Genomic DNA, 26,118 nt, shown 5'->3' with positions numbered 1-26,118 from the left:
AACATGTTGCTAGTTGATTAGCATATCATAGCGAAGCGGCGATTCGATTGTTGCTAAGGCAAAAGGCGCATAAATTTCTTTCTTTTCTTTTTCTTTGCGTAAGCTATAGAGGCTACATATATGCTGGGATCAGTGGATCTCACAGTGGGTTAAACCTTCAATGGGTTCCAGTTTGGCTCTGAAGTTTTTCCCCCAGCTGAGTTGGAAAAGTGAGTTTGGAACTGGAGTAATAAAAATGATGGTTTAAATACAATATTTTTACATGATCATTATTCAATCTATTGTGAATTTACTCTCTGTAATAAATCTTAATTGGTTCAAATGTTATTAAATTTTAATTTTGTTAATAATCTATTTTTCCTTTCCAAACTCCCTTCTCCAACCCAACTGCTTGTGGCCCTAATATCGTTTTCGAATATTTCTTGATTTAGTTTGAGGCTTACTTTAAATTACAATTCGCGCTACATTACTCAATAGACTGAAACATAAGCAACATTCAAGTAGGTTTAGTGGGTGCCCCCCTCTCTGGCTTAGACATCCTGCTGCTCCTTGAAGTGGTGGTAGTGGTGGTGGATGTGCTCGTGCACGTAGCGGTGGATCATGGAGCTGGAGGCACTGGTGTCCAGCTCCACCTCCCCCTGCTGACCCGCCTCCTCCGCCTCCCCAGGCTGCTTGCCCCCCTCCGTTACCGCCTCGGCCACTGCCTCGCCCACATCATCATTGAGATCGATGAGGGTGTCGGTGCTGACCACCTTGCTGGGCGTGCTGGTGAGCTGCGGACTGGGGGGCAGGTCCTCCTCCTCGCTGGCCAGCAGGTGGGCGCACTCCACGGCGTCGCCGTAGATCTTCGATCCCGCCGAGCTGGAGTTCGAGGTGGGCGGCCGCTGCTCCTTCTGCTCATCCTGCAGCAGCTGGTGGTTATTGTGGTGGTGGTGCTGCTGCTGCTTGTGCCGCTGGCGGCGCTGCTCGCGATCCTTCTGCTGCAGCTGCTCGCTCAGCTTGGCGTAGATGAGGTTCCCGTAGTTCTTGTAGTCCTTGCTGCTGCGCTGGCTCTTCTTCGGAATCGGCTGGACCGTAGCCACATTACTGGGCGTGGCTGGGGGCGAGTGGGCGGCGGCCCCGCCCCCGCAGATGGTGGCGTGCAGGAAGGAGTCGTAGCCACAGAGGTTCAGCTTGTTGTGGGCCGTGTTGTGGGTCTGCTGGGCGGCCAGGACGGCCGGATTAATGGCCAGCTGCTGGTGGTAGATGGGTATGTGTGGTTGGGGATGCTCGTGGTGGCTGTGGCTGTGGTGCGACTGCTGCTGCTGCTGCTGCTGCTGCTGTTGACCGTTGACCTCGATGGCCAGCGGTGGCGGTGCCACTGGAATGCAGGTGGTGTCCGCCGTGGGCGGACTGCAGCTGAGCGGCGACTGCAGGGCGACCGGACTGTGGTTGGCAATTAACGTGGGGATTTTCGAGCCCGTATTGCAGCGTTGGCGTTGCTGTTGTTGTGGTTGTTGTTGTTGTGCTGCCGGTTGCCGTATGGGACTCACATTGGCTTGGGGTTTTCTGCAAAATCGGAAGGGACATTCCTTTAATTGGTTTTCATTTCGTTGTTTTTTCTGGGGAGGTATTGTAAGGAATTTCAGGAGGTTTAATGTCGCCATAAAACATAAAAAAAAAAAAAAAAGGCAAACATAATACTTTGGGGTGGTTGGTTAAGGGTGCTAATTATATTCAATGGGAACTGAAAATATGATTTTTTAAGTGAACTGAGCGTAGTTAAACACGTTTAGCAGTTTTGAATATCCATTAAAATTATTTTTACAAAATACAATACGTAAATTAAAATATATATATTCTTATAGCAATATCGAAAAGAAATGTTTACTCTGAACTATGTAAAACTAATATATAATGATTTAATGATTGATTTGAAGTTCAACTGATATATGTAAATTACTTGCTCTGCAGTATGTACAAAAAAAGAGAAATAATTAAATAGACAGCATTCTCTCTTCTAGTGAAAAGCTGAATTATGCCAGCATTTAATTGGACAAAAATTCGATTTTGAATTGTCTATAAAAATAAAACGTATTTTCCTGGTGCAATTGTTCTGCGGAAAATGCGAAACCCCTGCCAGGAGCATTGTTGACTTTCCTAGCCTCGCTTCAGTTCACTCCGCTCATAATCACTGAGGACTCGGGGTGGATTCGTCGCGGATTGGCTTACCCATTCAGCTGAAAACACAGGCGGTTCTTCTCCATGCTCTCCCTGATGATGCTAATTAAATCGTTGCGATTCAGCGCCGATTTCCAGCACTCGGCCGACTTCCTCTGCTGCTGGTGATTCTGCTGGCTGAGCGATTGGGGGCGTGGCTGGCGCAGCTGCACGCCGTCGAGCATCATGTCGCCACCACCCAGGCCGCCCGGCGGTGGCGACCCCGACGCGCTCTTGTGGTTCAGCGGCTGGGGGGCGAGCCACCCGCCTGACCCACCGGTGGTTGCTGCGGCTGCAGATGGCGGTTCTGCCAGGCGGACTCGTTGCCCACCGACTGGCTGCGTTGTCGCGACTCGAGGCAGTGATCCTGGTACTGCTCGTTGGTTGTTGGTGGTTCGTGTTTGATTGATGGCGATGAGTTAACCAAAAATAACAGGAAACGAAATTAAATTGAAATAAGGCAAACAATAAAGTTCGGTGAACGCATGTGGTAAGCAACAGAAGGATAACAAAAACAAAAGGCGACATTTTCTCGGGTCAGGGAGTTTGGTTTGCAACTGCTGCCAGGCTAAATATGCTTTCCTCATACACTAAATCTCTTTTACACCTATTTAACATATGCTGCAAACAGCAATATGCTGTTTAATTTAATTTAATTCAATTTTAATTTTTACAATTTTACAACCCATCTAAATAGTTCAAATAATTATTCAGTTATTATTATTATACATGTGTTCATAATATGCTTTGTCATAATCGATTATAAAATGTATTAAATTTCTTTAAATAATTTAAAACAGTTAATTGAATTATTTTTACAACATTTACATTTTTTATTATTCTGAATTATGACCTCTGATTACTTGCGTATTAAATTAAGAAAGTTCTGAAATATTTTTTTACTCTATTAACACCTCTTTTCATTTAAATATTATTAGTATCGAATTTCTGATTTATAAGTTAATATCCATGCACATTTATGCCCATGCTAAGCTGGCAGCAGTTAAAGTTTCGAATAGAGATTTGTTTTTGCCATGATTCGCTTGTTACCTTGTGCCTACCTTTTGTTTGCGCGCCCTCCGCAACATCTTGACCCGCTGGGTGGCCTGCTTCATGTAGATGTCCTGCTGGCGCATCTGGTGGTTCTGGTGGTGCTGCAAGTGGTGCTGCTGCTGCTGGTGCTGGCGGTGGGAGGGGCAGTCCACCTGGTCGCTCTCCGGCTTGCAGCACTTGAGATTCAGCATGTTCTCGTAGGTGTTGTGGGCGTTGTTGTCCGGCGTGTGCTGTTCCGAGCAGCACTGCTCCGCCCGGGAGCTGATCTTCTGGCCGTGACTGTAACGGGACTGGTGGTGGCTCTTCCTCGCCCCGCTCCCGCTGGGCTGCTCCAGGGACGGGGCCGAGGGGTCCTTCTCCTTCTCGCTGTTGCTGTCATCGTCCTCGTCATCGGACTTAATCAGTTTGCGAGGGCGATAGCGATGCTGACGGCGGTTGCCGGCGGAAGTCGTTAGTGCCGTGGCCCCACCGGAACCACCACCTCCAGCTCCAGCTGCATTTGGAGCTGCTCCTGCCAGGGGTTTCGACATGGCCGCCAGTCCCGTGGGCAGCTTCTTCAGCTTGCTGGCGTGGCTGCTGCCGAATCCGGCTGCAACCGGCACAGGAACCACCGGCTGCGCTTTCGATTTGCCCTCGGGACTGACGGTGAGCCGCACGTTGATTGTCTTGCTGCCGCAGTGGGGCACCACCACCGACTTGCCGATGGACTCGTATATGGTGTACACAATGCCCACGATGTCGTCCTTTGTTATCTTGCCGTGGTGGCCGTCCAAATCGTAGAACGTGAACGAGAACTGCAGCGGCTGCGAGGACTTTCCACCTTCCACGGACACGTCGCAGGTGAATTCCTGTTTTTGAATACAAATAGAAGTCGGATGAGTGATGGTTTCATTTGGTTCTGAGTTCGATTCAAATCAAGAGCGCAGAGCAAACATTCCTCGGAAATTGCATTTTCCCAAAGGGTTTGCTTAGCAATGCCTTAATTAAAGACCCTTGTTTAAATAGCTCAACAATATTGTAAGAATATCCTTTTAAATTAAAGATTTGGTTGATTTAATTGGATCATGAATGATTCTATAACTTAGTGCATTAAATATACAAAACATAACAAAACAAATTAACAACCATCACCGTAAACACCCAAAATGACTGCTTAATTAGCGAAACACCTATGTATGTAACACTCTGTAATTTGTTTATTAGTTTCAAAAACTTGTTATGTATTTTAAACTGCTATGGCAACATATTTAATCTGCTTTCTAACACCTCAGACAAATAAATACCATTCCATTTAGAATTTTCCGCAAGCTCGAATTCCTCTGCCCTGAAATTTGTTGCAAAACTTTCGCCCTCACATTTTTAACAGCTGCACAAGGCTGATGCAGTGGCAAACTAACTCCAAATAAACAAAAAATCCTGCTAATAAACTTTTCCCTTTTCAGTACAAAAATTGCACTGCAAATTTCAGCTCACCCGAAAGTATGCAGCACTTTTTGCAGATGCAACACGTTGAGCATCGCAGATTGGGATGCCTCGTGGCAAAAAGTAGCAGAAACTAAAGCCGCAACCAGCTGCCACTAAAAACAACAATTGCCAGCTGCAGAAGACCACTAAAACCAGTCGAAAATTGTGGCCATAATTTGACTAAATATTTAATTTGCCCCTGCAGCAGCAGCAGCAGCAGCAGCAGCAGCAGCAGCCACGTCATCTTCGCAGGGGGCACGTCCTGGGGGCAGGAACCATTACCACTGATAAAGAGGCAGTCAGCAGTCAGCATTCTGCACAGAGAACAGAGCCAGAGAATTTCCACTCCGCATCCAGATTCCCCTCAATGGCCCCTCGAATGGCATACAAATAAATATAATTTCCTTTGCCGCTGCCTGGCTTGTAGATTTTTAATTGCCCCTGAGTGCTTTTCGTGTTTGTTGTTTTGCTCTTAATGGTTTTTATTGAATTTTAATGTTTTGATATTTTTTGGCGAAACGGGCACGAGTAGAAGCTGCGTTCGCCCGCCGCAGTGGGTGGTAATGGAAAATTGCCGGCGCCCTTGTGTTAATGAAACATTTTTGCCCTCTTTCCCGATTTTATTTTCGTGGGTGGAAGCTGGCTGTGTGGCTGGGTGGAACAACAAATGAAGCTGAATCTGGGGCCATCGCGGTGAGCGAGCAGCCATTGAGATTTTAATTAAAAGCACATTGAAATGTTGAGTTTATGGGCGATGTGCGATGTGCCCAGTGGGTCATGAATTATGGCCAGGAATCGTGGCCAACAGCCGGCTGCTGAGTTGATTAAACTTGACCAAACCAAACCAAACACCTGGCTGGGGGTCAGCAAAAGCCGCAATGGAAAAGCAAACATCATTTAATTTATCACCTTGTATTTATAAGCAAGGCGATTGTTTGGCTAATTGAAAAAGAACCCGGCCATTGAATTTTCTCATAGAGTATTCTACGTAATAAGAAATTGAAAAATTTTGCCATTCAATTTTAATTCTATCAATACAATTAAAGTAGAAATTCGCTGGGCAATTAAAATCGGTTCAATTAATTTGTTTATGCTCTACAACATTATATGAAAGTGTATTTGGAATTTGATTAAACGAAAACATTTCTCAAGTGTAGTGTTTATTGCCTTGAGCTCTGTGGGAACTACTATTAAAATGGGATTGCAAGCTTCAACAACATTTCGAGCAACCCCTTCGCAGGGCGCACCAATTAATGGCTCCATAAATATTTGTGTTATGAAACGGGGAAAACAAGACAAATCCGATCCATAAATTCATTATTGAATGAGTGCAAATTGAAATCAGAACGGACTATTTAACCCAGAGTTTATGGGTTGCCAAGATGGTTGCAAATGATTGTGGGGGATAATTCATAAAGTAAAGTACAGAGTCTCAGAGAGATGTGGTTGTTTGGCTTAAGGTAGATCCACCCACTCACCTCCAGTCGGATGCGCTCCTCCTTGTGGTGGTGCAGGTGCCGCGAGTGGGCGTGGCCGCCGTGCTGCTGCTGCTGCATCGAGGCTGCGGCATCCACCACGTCTTCGTCCTGCGGCAAGTGCACATTGTGCTGCATATTCGAGTACTTGCCGTGTTTGCCGTTGCCGTTGCCGTTGTTCGTGCTGCTGATGCGCAGATGTTTGCTGTGGCTGCCGCCGCTGATCACGTCCTGCGGATGTCCTGGCTGCGACGGGTGGCTCCTGCCGGCGGCGTGGTGGTGGTGCGGGTTCGTCGGGTGGTGCAGGTGCGCCTGCTGCTTGCCCGCCCCACTGGAGGCGTTGCCCGGCGGCGTGGTGATTATGTTCACCACCGGCGATCGCAGTTGGATATTATTGTCACGTTCGCTGACCAGCAGCAAGTCGGGCGGGGCGCTGCAGGAGGAGGAGGCGCGCACCTGGTGGTACATCAGCTCCTCGGAGTCTGTGGTGCACTCCTGGACTGCAACGACAGAAAGGGTGGGATGCTTTTAATTAAAATGCAAAGTGCCGTGAAATTGGCGGCATAAAAACACTGCCGACCTGCCCCCCTTGGCCAACTAATCCCCTGGCTTTTGTCGGCCTTTCGGCCACTGCGGAAAAGTTTCTCCCATATTTAGCAAATTTAAATAAGTAGCTCCAATTTGTCCCGTCATCAAAGCACATGAAAAAATTCTGTTCATTTTTAGTTTTAAGTTCTTGCTCTTGCCTAAACGTTTTCTTTTTTTAAAACTGTGAGTACAAGACCTAATACAGTTTATAGGGAAATGTGAGGTACAGAAATCTTTTTAAAAAATCGCATTAAATGGTATGGGATTTTTACGAAAGAGATAATCTAATATATAAAAATAAAGATTACCTATAATATATTATATCTAATTCAACTACAAACGCTAAGTTATTTGATTAAATTTACAGTACATTAATTTTGTATTTCAAAGAAAGTCTTCATTATTTTTCTCGGTGCGCCTTTCGCTGGCGTCTTGCAATTTATTTGCAATTTGCACAAAGCGCATTACAACAGCACAAAAGTTTATGCCTCGACGCCAACACAAAGCGATGGCGACCAGGCGGCCAATGCCGATCTCTTTGAATCCCCTCGAGAAACTTGAAAGGCGACTGCTCGGAGAGCATTCCTAATTAATGACGTCGTCGTCGGCGGCGGCACTCAAAGTTTTCATTTCTTTTCGGCCTTTTTTTTTTTGCTGGTTTCGGTTTCGGTTTTGTTTCTTTCATTTTTAATTGAAATGGCTGCAGTATTATCTGGTCGGGCTGCTGTGGCCACCCGAGTGCTGAAAGCTGAGCCAACAGATGAGCAGTCCATGGGCTGCGGTCGCTTTTGGCCCATTCATTACCCATTACTCATACGACGCGTGAACCGCGCCAAAGCGAAGCGAATCCGACTGCGACTGTTTGATGTTCAGTAACAGTGCGAAAGCGGAAAGAGTGATTTGGGTATTTGGTGTACTTTGAAAATAAATAAGGGCAGCATTTCTAGTTAACCGAAACGGACTTAGTGTACATTTCAATAATAAAAATGTGTTGATTTGATGTGTAAATAGGTCGACTTTAAGCAGATGTTAGTAATTGTTTTGAAATATTTTACGATTAAATATGTAATATGTACATATTTATGTAAAATATATATTACTTGCGTAATAAATAAAACCATTTGACTTGGAAAATTCTTTAATCATATTATTAAAGATGTTCATTCGCCTATTTAATTTCTAAAATTTTGGTTACCTATAAGTTATTGTGCTAGTCACTCCGAAAATAAGTTATATCTCACAAAACAATATATAGTATTCATTACCAGACTTATTTAGTTCCTCACTGTCCTTTCATTAGATTTATATCTCAGTAAGTACGCTCTTTTTAACCCAGCAAGGCGATTGAGTGAGGAAAGGAAACACCCTGCTGCAGCATAATCCCCACTTGACACACAAATCCCAATCCCACTAGCCTCGTTCTACGCCTTTCGCCGCAGTAATTCACTCCACTAACTCTTTCCTGAGTTCTTCAGCCGCACTATCCATTCGCGGTTCCATTGTATCTGCTTCTTTTTAATTAATTAGCGCGCTTAAAAAACGCAGGGGACGAAGGGAAATTTTCGCTTCTCGCCTGCTGACCCAAATTTGCGGCTCCTACGCGCGTTTTCCCGTTTTCCATTCCTCATTTTTCATTTTTCATTTCGCCTTTCATTTTTCATTTGTGCGAGCCGCGTCCTTGCCAAGGACCCCGCCCATTTGCGTTGAGTCCAGGACATGGTTTTTAATTGCATGAACATTATGCAAGCAAAGCAGTCCCAAGTCTCCATTTTGTGTACTTTGTTGGTCGCTTTTCCTTTCGCCTTTGTTGTTTTCCCCAGCAGGAGCGGGATTTCGAAAAGAGTTGCTGAGGTGGCGACAATTGAAGACAATTAGCCAAAGTGCCAGGGAAATGAGCTAGTCGTTGAGTCCTGCCGAGTGCTGGAATTGTTTACCCTGCAGTGAAGGTGGCTAACGAATGGAGGGTTTGGGGAGTTGACCCATTTACCACTCGACAATCTGAAATTGTGGGGCGTCTGGCTGGAATTTCAGTCTATTGTTAAAGGAACATAAAAATGCCATATAATCTGGGATTATCTAACATGAATTCGTTAATTAAAAAGTTTGACTACTTTTTTAATATTTATTTTCATAAATCGTACACCACCTACACAATTATCTCAGTTTCCCTTGACGGCAAGTCACTATAAAAGTTGTCAAATGCCACCTGCTTTCTAACAGCCCAACAAATTATTTCGTAAATTCGTGTTTTATTACGGACAATTTATAACGTTTTCATCCAATTTATGCGCATTTTTGATTTGCACTATAAAGCCCAGTCACAAGCACACTAATTAATTATGCAAATCTCAGCTGGACAACTTTTATCTACAGCATCAGCGGCACCAGTGACTTGATAACACAAAAATTACACAGCATCAGAAATCCGGATAAGCATGTGGACATGGATATGTTAATGACCATTATCTGAGCTGGCTCTAAAGCGATCCCACGACCAAATTCCAAATTCCAGCGAAGCGACGTCAATTGAGAGCAAGACGAAGGGAACTCGACATGCGTTACTCATCCGCCACGTAGGCTGCATTCAATTTCGTGTTTCGTGTGCTTCTTTTGATAGATAAGCCGCAGGCCGTGACGTTCCATTTATCATAGAAAATTCATGAGGCTGGGGCGCCCATTTCGACACTGTGACCTCACCTCTCAGGTGACTTTGAGCCCTTGGGCTTGGCTCCAGTCTCTTGAAGACATCTTTTGCGGTCGTCTGAGGGATTGAAGTGGTCCGTGTGGCCGGAGCTAATCATGTCTGCCCTACGAACACACATTACGCAAATGCACAAATTCAATTCATTACGCCCGCAGGCTGAGGGCCTAGCATTTAGGCCTCGAGGTGGGGCTTCTTGTACTGCCCAGGTTTTTCAGGGCGGGGCCCATTATAGTCCAAAGCCACCTGAAGTTGACGGCTAGAGCTTTCACTTGCTTGCAGTGAAGGTCTGGGACTTGTTTACCTTTCAGATTTGAGCTGTAGTTAAACAGCAAACATTCAACTTGCAGAGATCGTAGAAGAAGGAAATTTGCGCCACAAAGGGTATATTTGCTTCCTATTTGAAGTCTATCTGTTTATTTAATTACCCTAATTTCATGCAAAGCAACCACTAATTGGTTAAAGTCTAAATGAATGGTACAAGTATTATTACCTATTGTAAAGGTATAAAGAACGTTTTTTTGAAATGTTATTACACCATTTAAATCGGATTTAATTTTATAAAAAACTTAACTTATTATACCCTTGCAGAGCAAAGGGTATTATAATTTCAGTCAGAAGTTTGCAACGCAGTGAAGGAGACACCTCAGACCCCATAAAGTATATATATTCTTGATCAGCATCACCATCTGAATCGAAATATGTATGTACGTCTGTCCGTCTGTCCGTCTGTCCGTCTGTCCGTCTGTCCGTCTGTCCGTCTGTCCGTCTGTCCGTTTCCGCGCAAACTAGTCTCTCAGTTTTAAAGCTATCGTGCTGAAACTTTCCCAAAAGTTGTGTAGTTGTTGCACGCAGTATATAAGTCGGAACGAGCCGGATCGGCCGACTATATCGGATAGCTCCCATACAAGAGGTCAAAAAAATAAAGGATAAAAAATTATTACGCCGTTGTTTTTGATCAGATCGACTTGAATTCTTCAAGATGGCGTTTTCTAACGGTTATTGAATTTCGGATTAAATTTTATCAAAATCGGATAGCCCTATCATATAGCTGCCATAGGAAAGATCAAAAATATATATAGAAATAATGGCAAAATAATCATAACGTTGTTGTTTTTTATTCCACGAGCATGATTTTTACAACATCGACTTTATGAACTACCCTTGAACCGAGAAAAAAATTTCATAAAAATCGGACTACTATATCATATAGCTGCCATATGAACAACAGTCGAAAATATGGAAAATTAATAGAAAAGTCGTCATAGCTTCGAGGTTGTTAGCCTTTATGTATTTTGTTCGATTTGTTTGATGACTGCAAGGGTATATAAGCTTCGGCTTGCCGAAGCTAGCTTCCTTTCTTGTTTTTAAATGCGTTTCAGGTAGTAAAGTTTACTGATTGATTTCTGATTGCGCTTTCCATTCACTACATGGATACTACCAAAACTAACAATTTCTCACAAAACATGATACTGTATAATAGAATCCCTTTTGTAGGTCATCAGCAAGTCACGTAAGCCTTTGGCCGCCGGCGTTCGCCATTCAATTTGCGCCTATATCTGTTTGGAGTGGCTTAGGCCAAAGTTAATTTGCAAGGCGGCGTGTTTCATATCAGACGCCAAAATGCTTTCTTGATGACTCAACAACAACAACAAGTTGATTCCCATTGTGTCGGCCACTTGAGAGCAAAACATGTTCTTTTGGTTTATCTTGGCGCCACGATCGTCGGCAAAGGCCGCGGTATTTGCTCAAAAAAAGAGAAAAAAAGACTGAAAAGCTGAAAGAAACACAAAGGCGATAATTAAACGCAAAACAAAGCGGCCGAGAACTGAACAAAATCGGAAAGTCAGAGATCCCAGCCACATCAAGCGGCCGACCTTTAATTAGAAAAGGTGTACAAGCCAAGTAACGAAAAATAAACATACAATCTCCGCGAGAACTCAACTTAGATAATCTGGGAAACCACCTTCGGGTGAAGGAAATAGAAGTGTGGACTGCACAGAAAAAAAAAGTTTGATTCTTTTAAATTCCATTGTTACAAAGCAGATACAAAAATATGTAGTGAGAAAATATTATGAGATTATATTTTTCATTAAAATAGACTTGAAATATCTACATATTATAATTATCAAGCAAGATGTTTTTCTTTGTGAAAAACCACATAATTTACTTAAAGTCCAACTTGAAGAGCCGCTTGGCAACACAATTTATTAGACAGATGATGTGCCAACATGGCCAGGCCAAAAGTGTTCGTAAAAAAGAAGATATAAGCCAAAGATAAAACTTCATAATTGCGTCTGTGTGGCCAAGCAGAAAACCGAGGGAAAAGGCAGCCGAATAAACCGAAAAAAAAACAAAAAGTGGCTGCTCCGCGTAGTTGTGGCCAGATATCTCGTATCTGGCATGTAAGTGTTAATGAAGTTAAGTGTTTTTGACGCGAACGACCGGCAATACCAAAGCAACAAACAATTAATGAGAAGTCGCATACCGACGAGCCAAGCGACTGGCGAGAAAACAAAAAATGTTCGGCCCTCCATGATAGAGATCAACAAATGCCAAAAAAATGCTCAGAAACAGAAGGAAATGTGGGCATCCGGAGGAGGAAAAAGTACCCAGTGGAGCAGTCAAGAAAACTGCTTACACAAAGCCAACACGTGCCATAAAGTGGCTAACTTGGAGGTGTTTTACATAAATCAAAGCCGTTCTTAATATGAATATTATTCTATGACACAAACAAATAAATGTGGTTTACTTAACTCAAAATTAATGATTTCATTGTTTCCAGTTTATAGGCACTTCATAAAAATATTTCAAAAGCCATAGAAGTTATCGAGCTCTTTTGATTTAGCATCTCACTTTTAATCTGCCGCCTGATCAAAAAGCGATGACTGGATCAGACCAACTCAAGTGCTTTCCAATTTGTGTTTTATACTCGACGTCTATTTTTATTATATTTTTTTGACACTCCACAATTTACAACCACAATTTGGCATGGCACTTATCGAAGCGGGGCAATAAGACCGGCGAAAATCAAACGGGTCCTAAAAAATTATTCCCTATCAGCGAAAGAAATCTGCCTCAGTTTTTTGTTACCTACTTTTATTTTGTTTTTGTTTTTGTTTTTGTGTGTGTGGAGTGGCTTTGTTTTTTTGTTTTTATTTTACCGGCACCATTCACGGGGCGAAATCTTATCAGGGGGAATGCTTGCTAAATACCAGTAGCAATTATTTCGAGGGGGAGCAGAGAGTGAGCCGCAAGAGGGGGGCGGAAGTGGGAGTGGGGAACCGGGTCTGGTAACGTTTAATTAAACGCCGATAATCGATGCGCCAACCCAAACAGTTACACGACGGACTCCCCGGACTTATCGCCGTCTGAAGTTCACGGCGAAATAGTGACGAGGCGGGAAATCTTTTGAGGTTCCAGCTGCACAGCACAGAGTGAAGGGCCATTCGCGGACGGATAATGCAGTTTTTGCTGGCCCGATCGGTCGGCGTTCTTATGGCTTTTCTTTAATGTCACAAATCGAGTGAAACAAATGCCGACAGCGACGACGACGACGTCTGACTTCGAACAGATCGAGCGTGCCTTTTGTGCGATACATATGCCCGTTCCGACCAAAAGTCCCTAGCCCTCTTGTCCCGCTCTCAGCCCCCGCAGACCCCCTCTCCCTCCCCCTCTCCCTCCCCCCTCACCCTACCCCTCCCCCTCCCTTTCAGCTTTTCGCTTTTAGCTGAGCTGGGGCTCAGCGCGTGTCGGCCCGATGGAGGCCTTCATCTCTGCCGCTCGCAACGTGTTCGGAAAACGGGTTTGCCGGGCATTTGTATCTGTTGGATTTTGTATCTCTATAAGCCAGAGATGGGCATACCAAATTACATATTAAGTTGGCCAATGTTTCAAATGGAAATACTCTATGGTCCAGAGTGTTCTGTTGGATCTCGAATTTTCTTAAAAGTAAAACCCTTTTATGGGTAGAGTGTTTGGTTTTATTAAAGATCATTCAAAATACTTTTTTTTAAAGTTCTTAATACCTATTTGAAAACATTAATCGAAATGGTTTTTTTTTTAATAATAAGCTAAACCTTATGAAGACTTTAGTTTTTGCCTTGACTTAAATTTAGTTTTATTTCCATTTTAGTGGCAATAAACTTTTGCCTAGAGCATGGAACCCTCGTCATATCTTGGCCATATTTGTGAATTATGAATGTGTGTGCTAACTTGGCTTTGTCTCTCCCTCTCTCTTTCGCTCTGTGTATATCTCCCTCGCTCTTTGTCTCCTGCTGCGGTTTATTTAAGTTTTGCGCCCAAGTTTGCTGCGGCTGCGGCTACACACAAACGGAAATTAATTACAAACAGCGCGCTTAAACTCGCCGCACCAACAACAAAAGCGCCGAGAAAAATAAAAACAATAATGAATGAGCGGCATAATAAACGAAGGCTGTAGTTGTTGTGATTGTTGTTGTTGTTGTTGTTGCTGATCTGGCCGCCTTATGGGCAGATGCTGAACTGTTGTTGCTTTTGGCCATTAACTCAAAGGCGTTAATTTCCGACATAAGCAAATTACTCGCTGCCTTCGTATCACTGTATCTAATTTTTTTTGCTGGCGCCAATTTTCTGGAATTTTATCAACATTTTTCGAATGTCGCCGGCACAAAGTTTCCCATTCCCATGGTAGTTAGTTATGCGTATTCACATTCGCATTCGTTCTAGTTGTTGTTTTATTTCGTGACTGTGTTTGTCAATCAAATGTCAATCAAACAATGCTCCAGTTTTCACGCTGTCACTCTGTCTCAACCGTTGTTGTTGCCCAGTAATTTGATTGCTAAAGCGTAGAAGCTGCAGCGAATTGTGTAAATATGCATGTACTTTGTATCTGAACAAGGCTGGCGACACTCGGAATTTTCAGAGCGCTGAGAACTTCTCGACAGATGATAAGATAGGGGAAGTGTCGTTTTCCAGGGGGCCTCCCACTCGATGCTGCGAGGGTGGATTCAAAAGTGGATGCGTAAACAGAAAGGGGCCAGCTGAAGTGCATTACTTCTTTGATTTGTATTTCCACACTTGTCCAATTTAGATTTCTCTTGTAATAATGGGTAAGTCTTTGACTTTATAATGACATACATACATAAACGAAACTTGAAAGTTAAAAACCACCTGCAGCTTGATGGAATATAATACAAGCCAAAACGTAATTGATAATATAAAACATTAACATTAAAACTTTAATTAATTTGATGTATGCATAGAGACACATTTTTTTCGTTATCTATTAGATCTTTCAAGCTTATAATACTAAGCATTATTATCGAAACAATTTTTCACCAATATTTATAATAAGAAATTAAAAAGTGTATTCAGTAGTTATAGCTTATATTCCCAAGATACCTTTACCAACTTTTACCTTAGCTCAGCAAGCATAAATCTTCGAGCATCGAAATTCCAGTTGTTCAACCTAAGCATTCTTTAAATTAAAAACTTCAGAGTTTTTACCCCAAACACGAAACCCGAAGCTGTCACTCAGAATTTCCGTAGCCCCCCTTTTGCCCCAAACTGGCACCGAAAAACCCTCGAATATCACATATCACATATCGCATATGCCTAGGCATTTACGTAAATTATTGTGCTGGCTTTTTGTTTTTGTTCGAGTTGACTTTTGTAGCTGTTGACTCTTGGCCCTTTTTATGGTCATGTAAAAAATTGCGCGACACACGACAGGCGGACGGAGATGGACAGACAGCCAGCGGAGTGGGCCAACATCTCGAGTTTTATGCCCCTTATTATTACAAGGCGGCGTCTTTTACGAGCACCTGCAATGCCAAATGCGAGATAAGAGATAAAATTTGTATAAATAATTTAGTAGGAAATTCACGCACAATGCGCCTCGGCGGAGAGACAATAAAATTGTACAAATTATGAACTTGAGGCGTGTTTCGACTGAAACTCTCGCTTTCTGCCAGTGACATATGCACTCGAACTGGGCCTCGAGAAAATACTTGAAAAATGATTATTATATACTCGCTTATTGTGTTTCCTTCGCCATGATTCACACTCGAACTCACACGAGAAGGCACTTCAAAAGCCTTCGCAGCACTGTTATAATAAAACATACACACAGAACTGAATTATTATGCTTCTTTCAACTTTTGCGCCTAATTCACACTTTGTCCTCTTCGTTTACAACATTCTGGTTGTGTGTGAAAATTTTATGTATTGCCTTTAGCAGCATCATCAAAAAAATACAACGCGTGGGGGAATGGGGGAGATTTCCCCCATCCGCCAGAAGAAGACATCAATATGAAATTTTTGTCACGTTTTCTAATGTGCCGATGGGCTGAGGAGGGGACTCTGCGTTGTGGGGAGGCCATGATGCGTGGCCCGCGGGCAGTGGCGTGGATCAAAGGGGCTTCGAAATATGCAGGGTTTCCCCGCACACACACACACATGCGATCTGTAATTTCGGCGTGAAAATTGAAAATGGCTTCAGCATTATTTGCGCGGGAGGGAGGAATCCTTATTTGCATGCCCGGTGGAAAATCAAATTCAAATAATGGAATATCTTACAAAGGTTTTTTGTTAGAAATTAAAACTGGCTTCTTTCCATGGAACGTTCAAGTTAAAAAGAAATTTTGTTGTCGGTTATGAAAACTGTTGCGGAACATAAATTTTAAAAATCAAATTTAAATTCAAAATAAATAATGAAAGAGACACTTAACTAGTTATTCATAGCTTTATTTAATGATGTGTTTATACAGAAAATAATTCCATCATTTATCAAATTTTTACATTTACTGACCATCCCAAGAACACTTAACTTTGTCTACGAGTATTTTTGTAGCAATTTAAAACGATACACAAAACTGGGAATCATTTCGTATTTGAATTTTCTATATTACTTGCTCTTTCCGCACTTCGCTTGCACTTCATCTGCCAAACATTATTCATCACCACGTAGAATATTATTTTCCACCATATTTCAATAGGAACATCAATCATCGCCCCCTCCGCTCGCCGCCTCTGTTCCGGCCCTCTATCACATGCAGCCATCAATGTTTTTATGTTATGTTGTGTTATGCCATGTGCTATTACTTTAGCATTGGCGAGCACTCTACTATACATGGCGTACAGGGCAGCCTCCCCCGAAGAACCCCTTCGTCGCCGGCACCTCCGAGCAGCCATTAAACGGATCCACACACTGATAGACAGCAGATACATCGCCCAGATACAAAATCGTAGATACATTCTCATCCCAATCCCACAGAGCCACGCATGACTATAAAGTATATTTTAGCATGTCAAGCGTTGCGCATCCGCTTTGATGTTTATTTGACAGTTTTTATAGCGGCTTTTATCTGCCAACTACTTGGCCAAGTCCCCCTCCCCCAAACCACCCCCCGTCACGCCCTCTTTTATCTCCCTTCAAGTTAGTTGGCCAAAAACAACAACTTGGCCTCTGCTTTTCTGCTTCTGCTTCTGTTTTGTTTTTACTTTTTCGCCAACAAGAATGCTTTGAAGATTTATATTTTGTTTTTGTTTGCGCTCGTTGTTGTCTCGGCTTTGACTTTGAGAGCCTAGAATGCGTCACACGCATAAATGTTAATTCATTTTTGGCTTGCTTTGGAGAGCAGCGGATGAAGCAAAATCAAAACAACAAAAAAAAAACAACCATCGGGAACAACAACTCGATTGCCCACGCAGCCGACCATCTCATTCAGTAATTTCTTGGTTGTATCTTGTGGCGGAAAAACGCATCTCAAGTGCATGCGGCCTAGATATTTCCACACACACGCTCACGTTGTATCTCTTGGATTATCTTTATTCGGTTTGTATCAGTCCCTCTATATGCTGTATTATTTTCTGTTCCTTCACTTCTTTCTTCCGGTTCTTTTTGAGTTTACAAAATTGTTTGTAAAAGTTCAATATCAAAAGTTTTTACCTAATAAGCAAAATTTAATTTTTTCTGAAATAAAAATTCTTACTTTGGTTTTACTTATTGTTTCTTTTAGATTTTTGTGTTAACTGAATACCTTTAATTTGGTGAGTATTTGTATTCTATACTGTTAATTGTTGTTCATCTTTTCAGTTTGACGAAAGTGTGTATAATAAATTTATACATAAAACAGAAAGTAATGAAGAATTTAGTTTTCTACTTAATTTTATGCTGGCTTACAGAGACATTTCGATATTTAAAACCTCACAGCTTAATTTAAAACTTTAAGAGTCTCCTATTCCCCTAAATAGTTCCCCCTTTTCCGTTGACTTTTAAGAAGTGTTTCACATATTTCCATTCTGTTTATGGTGTTTTTATAGCTACTGTGCCAAGACCGAAACCGACGCCTTGGCAGCGGCGACAAATTCCGTGTTTTGCCCCGCCTCCGCTTTTGATTCTGAAGTTTCCGCCACTTTCGTGGGCCAACTGTGGGCGGCCCCCTCTGCCACAATTTGTTTGCACAATTACCTCAAACACAAGCAGACAGACGCACAGCCAAAATGCGAACAATTTTTGTGCAAACGGCGGCAAATTAAGTTTCTGCACATAAAGTCGAGAATGGATATTGGATCCACCCGCCCCACTTCCCCCAAAAAGGAAAAAGAACGAAGCTGGCGACCATTTGGCTAAATATTTAATGAAAATATGCGCATTTCCCAGGCATACGACTTTGGCTTTGTCTTTCGATTGCAATTACATTACGCCGGCCAGGCCAACAATAACAGGAATTGCGTATACGCCACGTTTGGCCAAGGATACTGGCGCAATTTAACTGTTTGTGGATTATTCATGCGATGGCCAGGACGATTTCATTATTTTAAAATCAACAAGGATTTGCATAAGCTGATTGCATCCAGTCGCCCTCCACACTCCATATATTATTAATATTCTTTAAGCAAACAAGAAACTTTTATTAATTCAAGTTTTTTTGGGCTTTCTCTGTATGCGAAACTTTGGCCATAAAATAGTTTTATTGCTCTGGCTCTTGGAATTGTCGCCACTCTTTGTAAGCCACTTGCCACTATAATTAACTATTTTTCGTCAGTGCCACAAACAATCTTGAGCCAGAGGGCTTAAGTGGAATCCTTGGGTCCTGAGAAGTTCAGACGTGTGCGACGTTCGCGAGAGTTAATGTGAAGTTTCGTTGAGTGTCTTGAACTATGTGAAAAATACGAAATAAGCAAGGGTGCTCCAAGGAAATTTGAGAAGGGGATAAGAGGGTAAAAAAAAGTATGTAAAAGAAAATACTTCTTTGGTAATGAGAATCTGGTAAACATATTTCTGCTCTATAAATTGTTTCTTACTATAATTAAATAGTTTCTCTTCTTAGGGTTTCTTGAAAATAACCCAAAATAAACTATGAATCGTTTTAAACAAAATGGGCAACTTAGATCCCTTTCTATTTGAAAAACCTTTTCATTTTTAATGTTTCAGAGTGGCTTTTCCATCACGACAATTGCAATGTTTCCCGCCAAGATGCAGACCTCCATGCGGGTTATCCAATCCCCCAGGGCGCACGCCCCTGGATCTCCTCTTTTGCAACCATAATTTGCCTCTTGCTCGACTCTTCGGGCCTGGTTGACTTGACTTGGCCTGGTCTGTGTGGGCCTGGATTTTTGTTGCCTTTTGCCTGTCGTTTGTTTACTTTTCATATGACAAAGTCAACCGACATCGTTGTCGGCAACTTCTTGGTAACTTTTTGTTTCTTCTGTAGACTTTTTTTCGTATTTCAAACAACAAATACTCCGCACGCAGCACGTTCTCCAGTCGAGTTTGTCGGTTCTCGCTGCACGTAGCATATTTAAAAAATAAAAAACGAAAAACAGAGGGAAGGAAACAAAAAGCCTCCAGATTTACGTACTTGGAACTTGGCAGCCGCACATGCGAGACTGTGACTGAGATTCGAATGGGGAAAGGGGAGCTTGGGGATCGGAGTAGGAATCATATGTAGGCTCTGACAAGGGGCTACCGTTTGGCCGCTGGATGTTTCCTTTTTGTGTGCTTTTTCAGCTCTTTTCTTTCTGCGGCTTGTCGGCAAAAAAAAAGAAAAAGAAAGAAAACCAGTAGCCAAGAGGCAGCGGCAACAGAACAGCCCAAAACTTGCATTCAGGCTCCATGCCACGTTGCACTCGAGCGAATGCCAAAAAGTTGAGGTTTGTTACTCGTTATACTCTGGCACTTGAGGGGTCTATCAATTATGGAGAGGAAAAAGTTCTAAGGATACTGGTGGTTTTGGTTGACATCTTTGAAAAATTTAATAACTCAAGGAAGAACGTTGGTACTCTCTACTTTCCCTATTTGGTATTCCCCTAAATGCTGAGTTCCGCATTTTAAAAGAAGTAAATTCTGCAAACTATTCCTCTAAAAAACAAACTATGCATCTCTATTAAAGTATACACCTAATAAATTTGTCCAAAATATAACTATAATTTGTTATACCTACAATTAGCCGAAGTTCTACTGCCATGACTATTTCAGAACCCCAAGAGTATCTAAGCCTCGTCCTATGAACTCGTCATAGCTTATTTAATTTTGTTATTCTTTCAGTGGCCAGAAGAGGGCAGCGGCTGCAGATTGTTGTTGTCGCTGACCCTCCCCGCTTGAGGCCAAATTAAACTGGCTTTTGGCCTGGCCAGCAAATATTTGTGGTTTGGCTTTGGGCCCCGAGCTCTCACTCCAACTAAAAACTCAGCTTGAGTGCGAGTACTAGCATGAGTACGACTACGAGTACGAGTACGAGTACGAGTCTGAGTCCCGTGCAGCATTCTCGGCTACAATTTGATTGCATTTTAACAAGGGGCTCGGTCGGGCCAATTTCTTCATCGTCTTTGGCTGCGATGCTGGAAAAACAATAAGCAGCATTTGAAAATTCAATTGTTATTGCTGGCTTTTCTTTCTGTTCTGTTCTGTTCGGTTCTGCTCTGTCCTGTCCTTTTCCATTTCCTCTTTCATCTGCCCCGGCACACACAGAGGAGTCCAAATTGTTTTCCATTATTTTTCTGACTCAGCAGCGGAGCGGCTCTTCATCAGCTTTTGATTGCTGTCCAGCTGCCTCTTGAATTTTTCTGATTTGTCATTATATTTATGAGTTACAACTGCTGTCGCCGGCCATTCCATCCCATCAGAGCTCTGGCTCTGGCTCTGGCCATAACATGATTTCCGTTTTAGGAGCGCTCCAGACTCTGCGGGCCAGCAATTAAGCTGGCCGACAACGGAGCCACAACATCTTGAGCGGAAGTCATTTGGCTCCTCACCGTTCTCAAGTGGGGTTTGTAATTGATTTTCTTGTTCCATTCGCCGGGAAACCATTTAATTGCCCTCGTACACAGGCCGCAAAAGCGCGCCAAAGTTCTATGCAAATACCCATTTCCTAGGCCCATGTCCAAGTCCATGTCCACGTTCATGCCTTATTGGCTTACAACTTGACCCACTTTCTGGGCGTGCCCGGATCATTACGAAGTAAAAAAAAAAATAGAAAACTTAAGCCAAGTCTGTTCTGGATGGGGAAGGAGCGGAAGGAACGTCCGTGATGGTTGCGAATTGTTTTACAAAGTCTTCGCCTCAAAAGATACTTTACTAACCCAAGGCCTTTTGAGGATGCCAGCCAGCAGCTGTTGCAGTTTTCAAATATCTTAGATACTTGATGCTACACTTGCTCTAGTTACAGAAGTTTCTCATAACAGAGTCCAAGGATTTTGAGTTCGAGATAAACTTAGCAAGGTTTATCTGAACATGCTTTAGGCACTTACTTACACCCCAGTTAATAAAAACAATTGCACATATATGTTTATCCAACATATAAAAAATTAATCAAATTAAATAAGAGACTTTATCCAACTATCAAAAAAATATATATATATAATATATTCATCACGTTTTAGTTTAATTTTTATAAATACGTATCCCTATAAACATCAAACTAAAATTTTACTACGTGCTACAAACTTAAACTTTCCTTAATGTTAAATTTCTTTACAACCAAAGTTAGTTTTTCCCAATTTAATCTTCTGTTGACTTATCCACTTTCCTTCCCCACTTCCAAAGCCAGAAAACGTGACAAAAACTTAACAAAATTTGCACTCACTAAACAGAACACTCGCTTAAACATTCTGACCGAGGGCCAATCATCCCTGCCCTCCCTGCTACTGATTTCATTCTTAAAGTGTCTTTTGTCACTGGCTTTAAGGTTGATTGAAATTTGAAAGGACACGCAGACCGAAAGTAGGGAAATGCGGTTGCCCAGATCCCAGTGATAAAGTACTGGCGAAAAACGAAGGGAAATCGAAAAAAAAGGAAAACTTTTTTAAATACACTTAAGCCAGGATGGTTGGCCAGGTTTCGGAGTTCGGAGTGCCCTGGTCAAATCGGCCACGACTTTCAGTCAAAAGTCCGAAGCTGCTTTGAACTTTTCCCGCCCATTTTCCATTTCCCCATGTGCCCCAAGCCGCCCACTTCCTTTCGCTTTGGCAACAAAGTTAACTTGATTGAACTTTGTTTGGCTTTGCCTTTAGCTGCTTTTCTTGTTTTCCCTTACATTTTTTATGTTGCCCACCAATGTTTTCTTGTTCTTCGCTTTTTCTTCTCTCTTGTTGTATGTTGTTTCCGCTTTATAAAACTAAATGGAAAATAAATTTTGTTTGCACTTTGTATGGCGAAAAAAGTAGAGAAAAAATCGTGAAAAGAAAGGAAATGGCAACTTGAGAGTGTGAAGGAAAAAGTTTTCAAATGCCTCGGGGAGGTTATCCCATGAGGGTGGCGCATCGGTGGTGCTTATGACCCACAGCAGTGTGTGGAAATCCCCGGCTTAATTGTGGCGCATTTCCGGGAACCCCTTTCATTATTTGATGCATTGTATCATCAGCAGACAATAAACTGCGAATTTCGAAGAGCAACTCCTGAAGGCAGTAAAATCCGAGCAGTCGAAGGAAAGGAACTGCCCGATGCACTGCGGAGAAATGAGGTGCTAGTTTGGGATTCAAAATGCAAAACATAAACAGACGTTTTTAAATTTTAAAAGATTTTATACATTTTTCAAAACAATTTTCTAAATCATTTGGAAGTGTTGGGGTTTAAAATAAACTAATTTTGATTAAATCAAATACAATTCCAATAAACACGGAATTAAATTAAATAAAAAAAGGTTTCAATTTCTTTAACTTGATATGAACATGCAAGTCTGACTCAGATTCCCCTCCTTTCTGAACTGATTTTTAATTTCCTTTCACCCCATATATAATCGTAGCTCTCGGGGTATATCCCACCCATATTTTTTCGCCCTGTGCTATCGGTTCCCGGTTTTTTTGGGGGTTGCTTCCGTTGCAGCAAACGCTGCCTGCAATCCGGCGATAGCAATCCCCGGCTCTTGTCATATTTCCTGGCTGTCTGGGCTGCCTTCTAGCTCTTCTAATTTGGGGGCGTTTAAGCCGGTTTTATTTCGGTGGAGCGGTAAAGTTTAGCCTAAGAGTGGGTCTAAGGGTTGCTTTAAATCCACGTACGTGACTCTGTTTTTGGACGTTTTTTCGAGGGCTGTCAAAAGTCACCCTCGGTGATTTTTTCGCTCGGCGGCAACTGAAACTAAATAGCCAAAACTGCTGACTGCCTATCGATTTTGGTCATTTATCGCTCTAATGCGATTATAATGCTAAAAATATTCCAAAGCTAAGTTCTCTCCAGCTGAGATTCGCCCAGTTTGTCAAAGCGTGAAAAGTACAACACACCCCCAAACCAGAAAAGAAATGCGTGGAGCTTACTACGCCTTAAGGGTTGACTTCTTTGATTCGGAGTTGGTTCGGTACACACCTGCAAGGAAAAGAGAAAAGGGTTGCATTAGTCGGGGAAATTATGTTGGAAAAATGCCGACAATGTGGGGGATGACGACCCGATGAAGGCATCAATCAGGCATGCCATCAATCAGTTTATTTAATCAACTAGAACGTGATGGAGTTGACATGTAAACATTGGAATATGCTGTGGGCAAGGAAAGTCCCCTGAGGGGATGGCACTAGATATTCTTCGGTTGGCGAAGGTTTTGTTATTTTTCTGGATGAATTACGGCTCAGTGCATCTATAGGGTTCTGCTTGAAATGAAACTAGCTCTGCTAATAAGTCGCTTTTATCTTCTTTTAGTTTGTTGCCCAGCTTTCATCTGCTTTTATGTGTATTTCCGTTCTCTGATTAAATGTCTTTTATTGTGATTTTTCTTTTGACCAGCTTATCTGAGAAACGGAAATTGGATTTCCAAAACATCAAAAACCGTAAAAGGTGTGTAATGCTTGAATTAAACTCTAAGCTTATTTTATTTTAATTAACTATTCTCATATATAATACATAGTATTATTTGGTACCTCGCGTGCTTTTCTTTTTAAAGTAATGTTTAAAAACATTTATACTTTTTTTTAAAAAATATCGTTTTCGACTACTTGTGACTTATAAAGATTTTGTTAAGATCTTTGTAATATTTTATCTATACGTTGCTGAATTAAATGTTATAAATGTCTGCACTTGCATAACTCCTGATCACACTCAGTTTCTCGGAACGTTTATAACAATTTAGACCCCCTCTTCGGAGCTCCCTTCGCTTAGAAATTCCCCTTTCCGCCGTCGTATGTTATGCCCATTAGGCCTAATATGCGTTAATGCTATAAATAAGGCCTCGTCGCCATACGATTATGGCATACTAACAAACTTCGCTTTGTTTTCGCTCAGAATCCCTCTCCTATTTTTTTGCACATTGTAGGGGATGTCTGGGGGAGTCTTCCCAGAGTTCCCAACTCCGCAGATCTTCTCCCGCCCTCCGCTAATATGAAATGTAATTTACAGTTGCCGAGGAGACAGCGTTGACAACGGGGCCAAGAGTCTTTAACGTCTTTAATCCAATTTCCCAGCGACACGAGACGAGGCAGACCGAGAATGAATACAAATGTGGCGTACGTGTTAAATTTTCCCAATTAAATGGGTTGGCGGAGAGTTATTTTCCCCGTCATTTGCAGCTCGTCTCCTAATCGATATTTATATTTTGTTTGGGCCATTGACTTAATTTCTTCGTCTCTGCTTTCTGCACAACACAAATTATGCAATTCAAATTAATGCTGCCATTATCGAGGAGTTGAGGGCTATCAGAGAGGCTTCTCTTTTCCGTCTTTTCTGTCTTTTGTGTGTTTTCTTTTCTTTTTGGTTTTTTTTTTTTTTTTTTGGTGAAACGAAATTAATCCAGCTTGGCAAATGCCAGGCACGTATCACTGTGGATGAGTCTCCATTTCTGCTGTGTTTGTCTTTTGTCTTTCGTTTCGTTTCTTGTCGGCTTCCCCACTCCATGCATGATTTTTCAATAGCTTTTCATGCCGGCTAAAACCAATCCATGGCATAGAACAAAAGGCCTCCGGAGTTGCCTTAATTCTGTGTGCTTTGAAATCGAATTAGGGTACTATACAGCTGCATATATGGATGTAAGGGTGTACGTGTGAGATGACCCCCATGCACAGGAAAAAATATTTCCTATATGACAATGGTAAAGGCAGTTTATAGAAACATAATCATTATAATATAAGCCATATTATATAATTGAACATGTTATTACAAAGAATATATACTTTTATTTTCTATATATTATATGAAAATTATATTACTACCAGAGAGTACTTTACGTGATAGATAAATGCTTTCCACTTACAGTAAAAAGAATTCTAAATAAAGTTTGTTAGTTTGGGGCTGAATAATATGCTATTGACCAGATCACATTATTTCAATATTTGCCTTAATTTTTGCCTGTGTGGCACTGTCATCTTGGTTTTTGGTGTTTTTCTGTTTTTCGCAATTTTAGGTGAGGGCAGGGAGTGGGCCAAATTTATGCCTACAACCCCACCCCCCAGGCTTTCACACACGTAACCTGGTTGACAGCTGTTGCCCAGGGCGAAGTGCGAGGGGGTTGTGGAAATTGTTGGATGGGGTTTGGAGGAAAGCGGAGATGCTGCTGCCATGGCAAAGATAACAACGAAAAGGCGAAATAAGCAAAAATATATACAAGTATACGGTATAGGACATATACATTTAGGGGAGTGGCGTCGTTTGTGGGCCTTGCATTGTTAGCAGTTGGCAGTTACCTTTCGGTTAAGTCGGTTTCGATGGCGAGGGGGGTTGAAGGGGTGGCGGGGAATGAGACATGGCATAATTGGGCTACATTGGCATTTCACTTTTGGCCCAACTGCTGTCGCAGAAGAACAAGAGGCCCAGCAGCAAGATGGCAAATAACAAGAATAGGTTGAGATGGGCTAACACAAATGTAAATGCCACCGAAATGGCATTGAATTGACCCAGTTTCTTGGTGGGAAAACAGGGGTTAACTTAGCAGAGGCGACCAATGTATGGAAAACGTTTTTTCGGGTAGACTAATCGAAATTTATATTCCATTTCGATTGTTATTAGATATTTAGATATTTTAGGAAGTGGTGTATTTATTTTCGTGACTAGATATTAAATTTGTTATCTTAGCTGCAACGCTTTTTATTTTAGATATCATTTATTTTATCCCTACACGCTTTTTTTTATATGTTTAAAATCTCTAAATCAATTCCCATTTAATTTTCCTTTATTGCCCCGTCTAAGCTGCTTGTTGGCATAGTAAATCAACTTGAACAGGACGTGTTTCCCTCTACTTC

The 26,118-nt window shown here is 42.0% G+C and overlaps 1 protein-coding gene across 1 annotated transcript in view; it reads right to left on the bottom strand.

Moving 5' to 3' along the window:
• Positions 1–87: 87 nt before the first annotated feature.
• The window catches only part of LOC108088276 (protein naked cuticle), a 44,735-nt gene continuing 18,704 nt past the window's right edge, over positions 88–26,118 (bottom strand). Inside the window, 5 exon segments of the mRNA XM_017185995.2 lie at positions 88–1,548; positions 2,212–2,462; positions 2,465–2,572; positions 3,261–4,100; positions 6,195–6,691. Coding sequence (XP_017041484.2) covers positions 531–1,548; positions 2,212–2,462; positions 2,465–2,572; positions 3,261–4,100; positions 6,195–6,691 — 2,714 coding nt within the window. The 3' untranslated portion in view covers positions 88–530.

Source organism: Drosophila ficusphila, unplaced genomic scaffold (genome assembly GCF_018152265.1).
Source record: "Drosophila ficusphila isolate 14025-0441.05 unplaced genomic scaffold, ASM1815226v1 contig_106, whole genome shotgun sequence".
In the NCBI taxonomy this organism is placed as follows: Eukaryota; Metazoa; Arthropoda; class Insecta; order Diptera; family Drosophilidae; genus Drosophila; species Drosophila ficusphila.
This window is presented reverse-complemented; position numbering and strand designations above follow the sequence as displayed.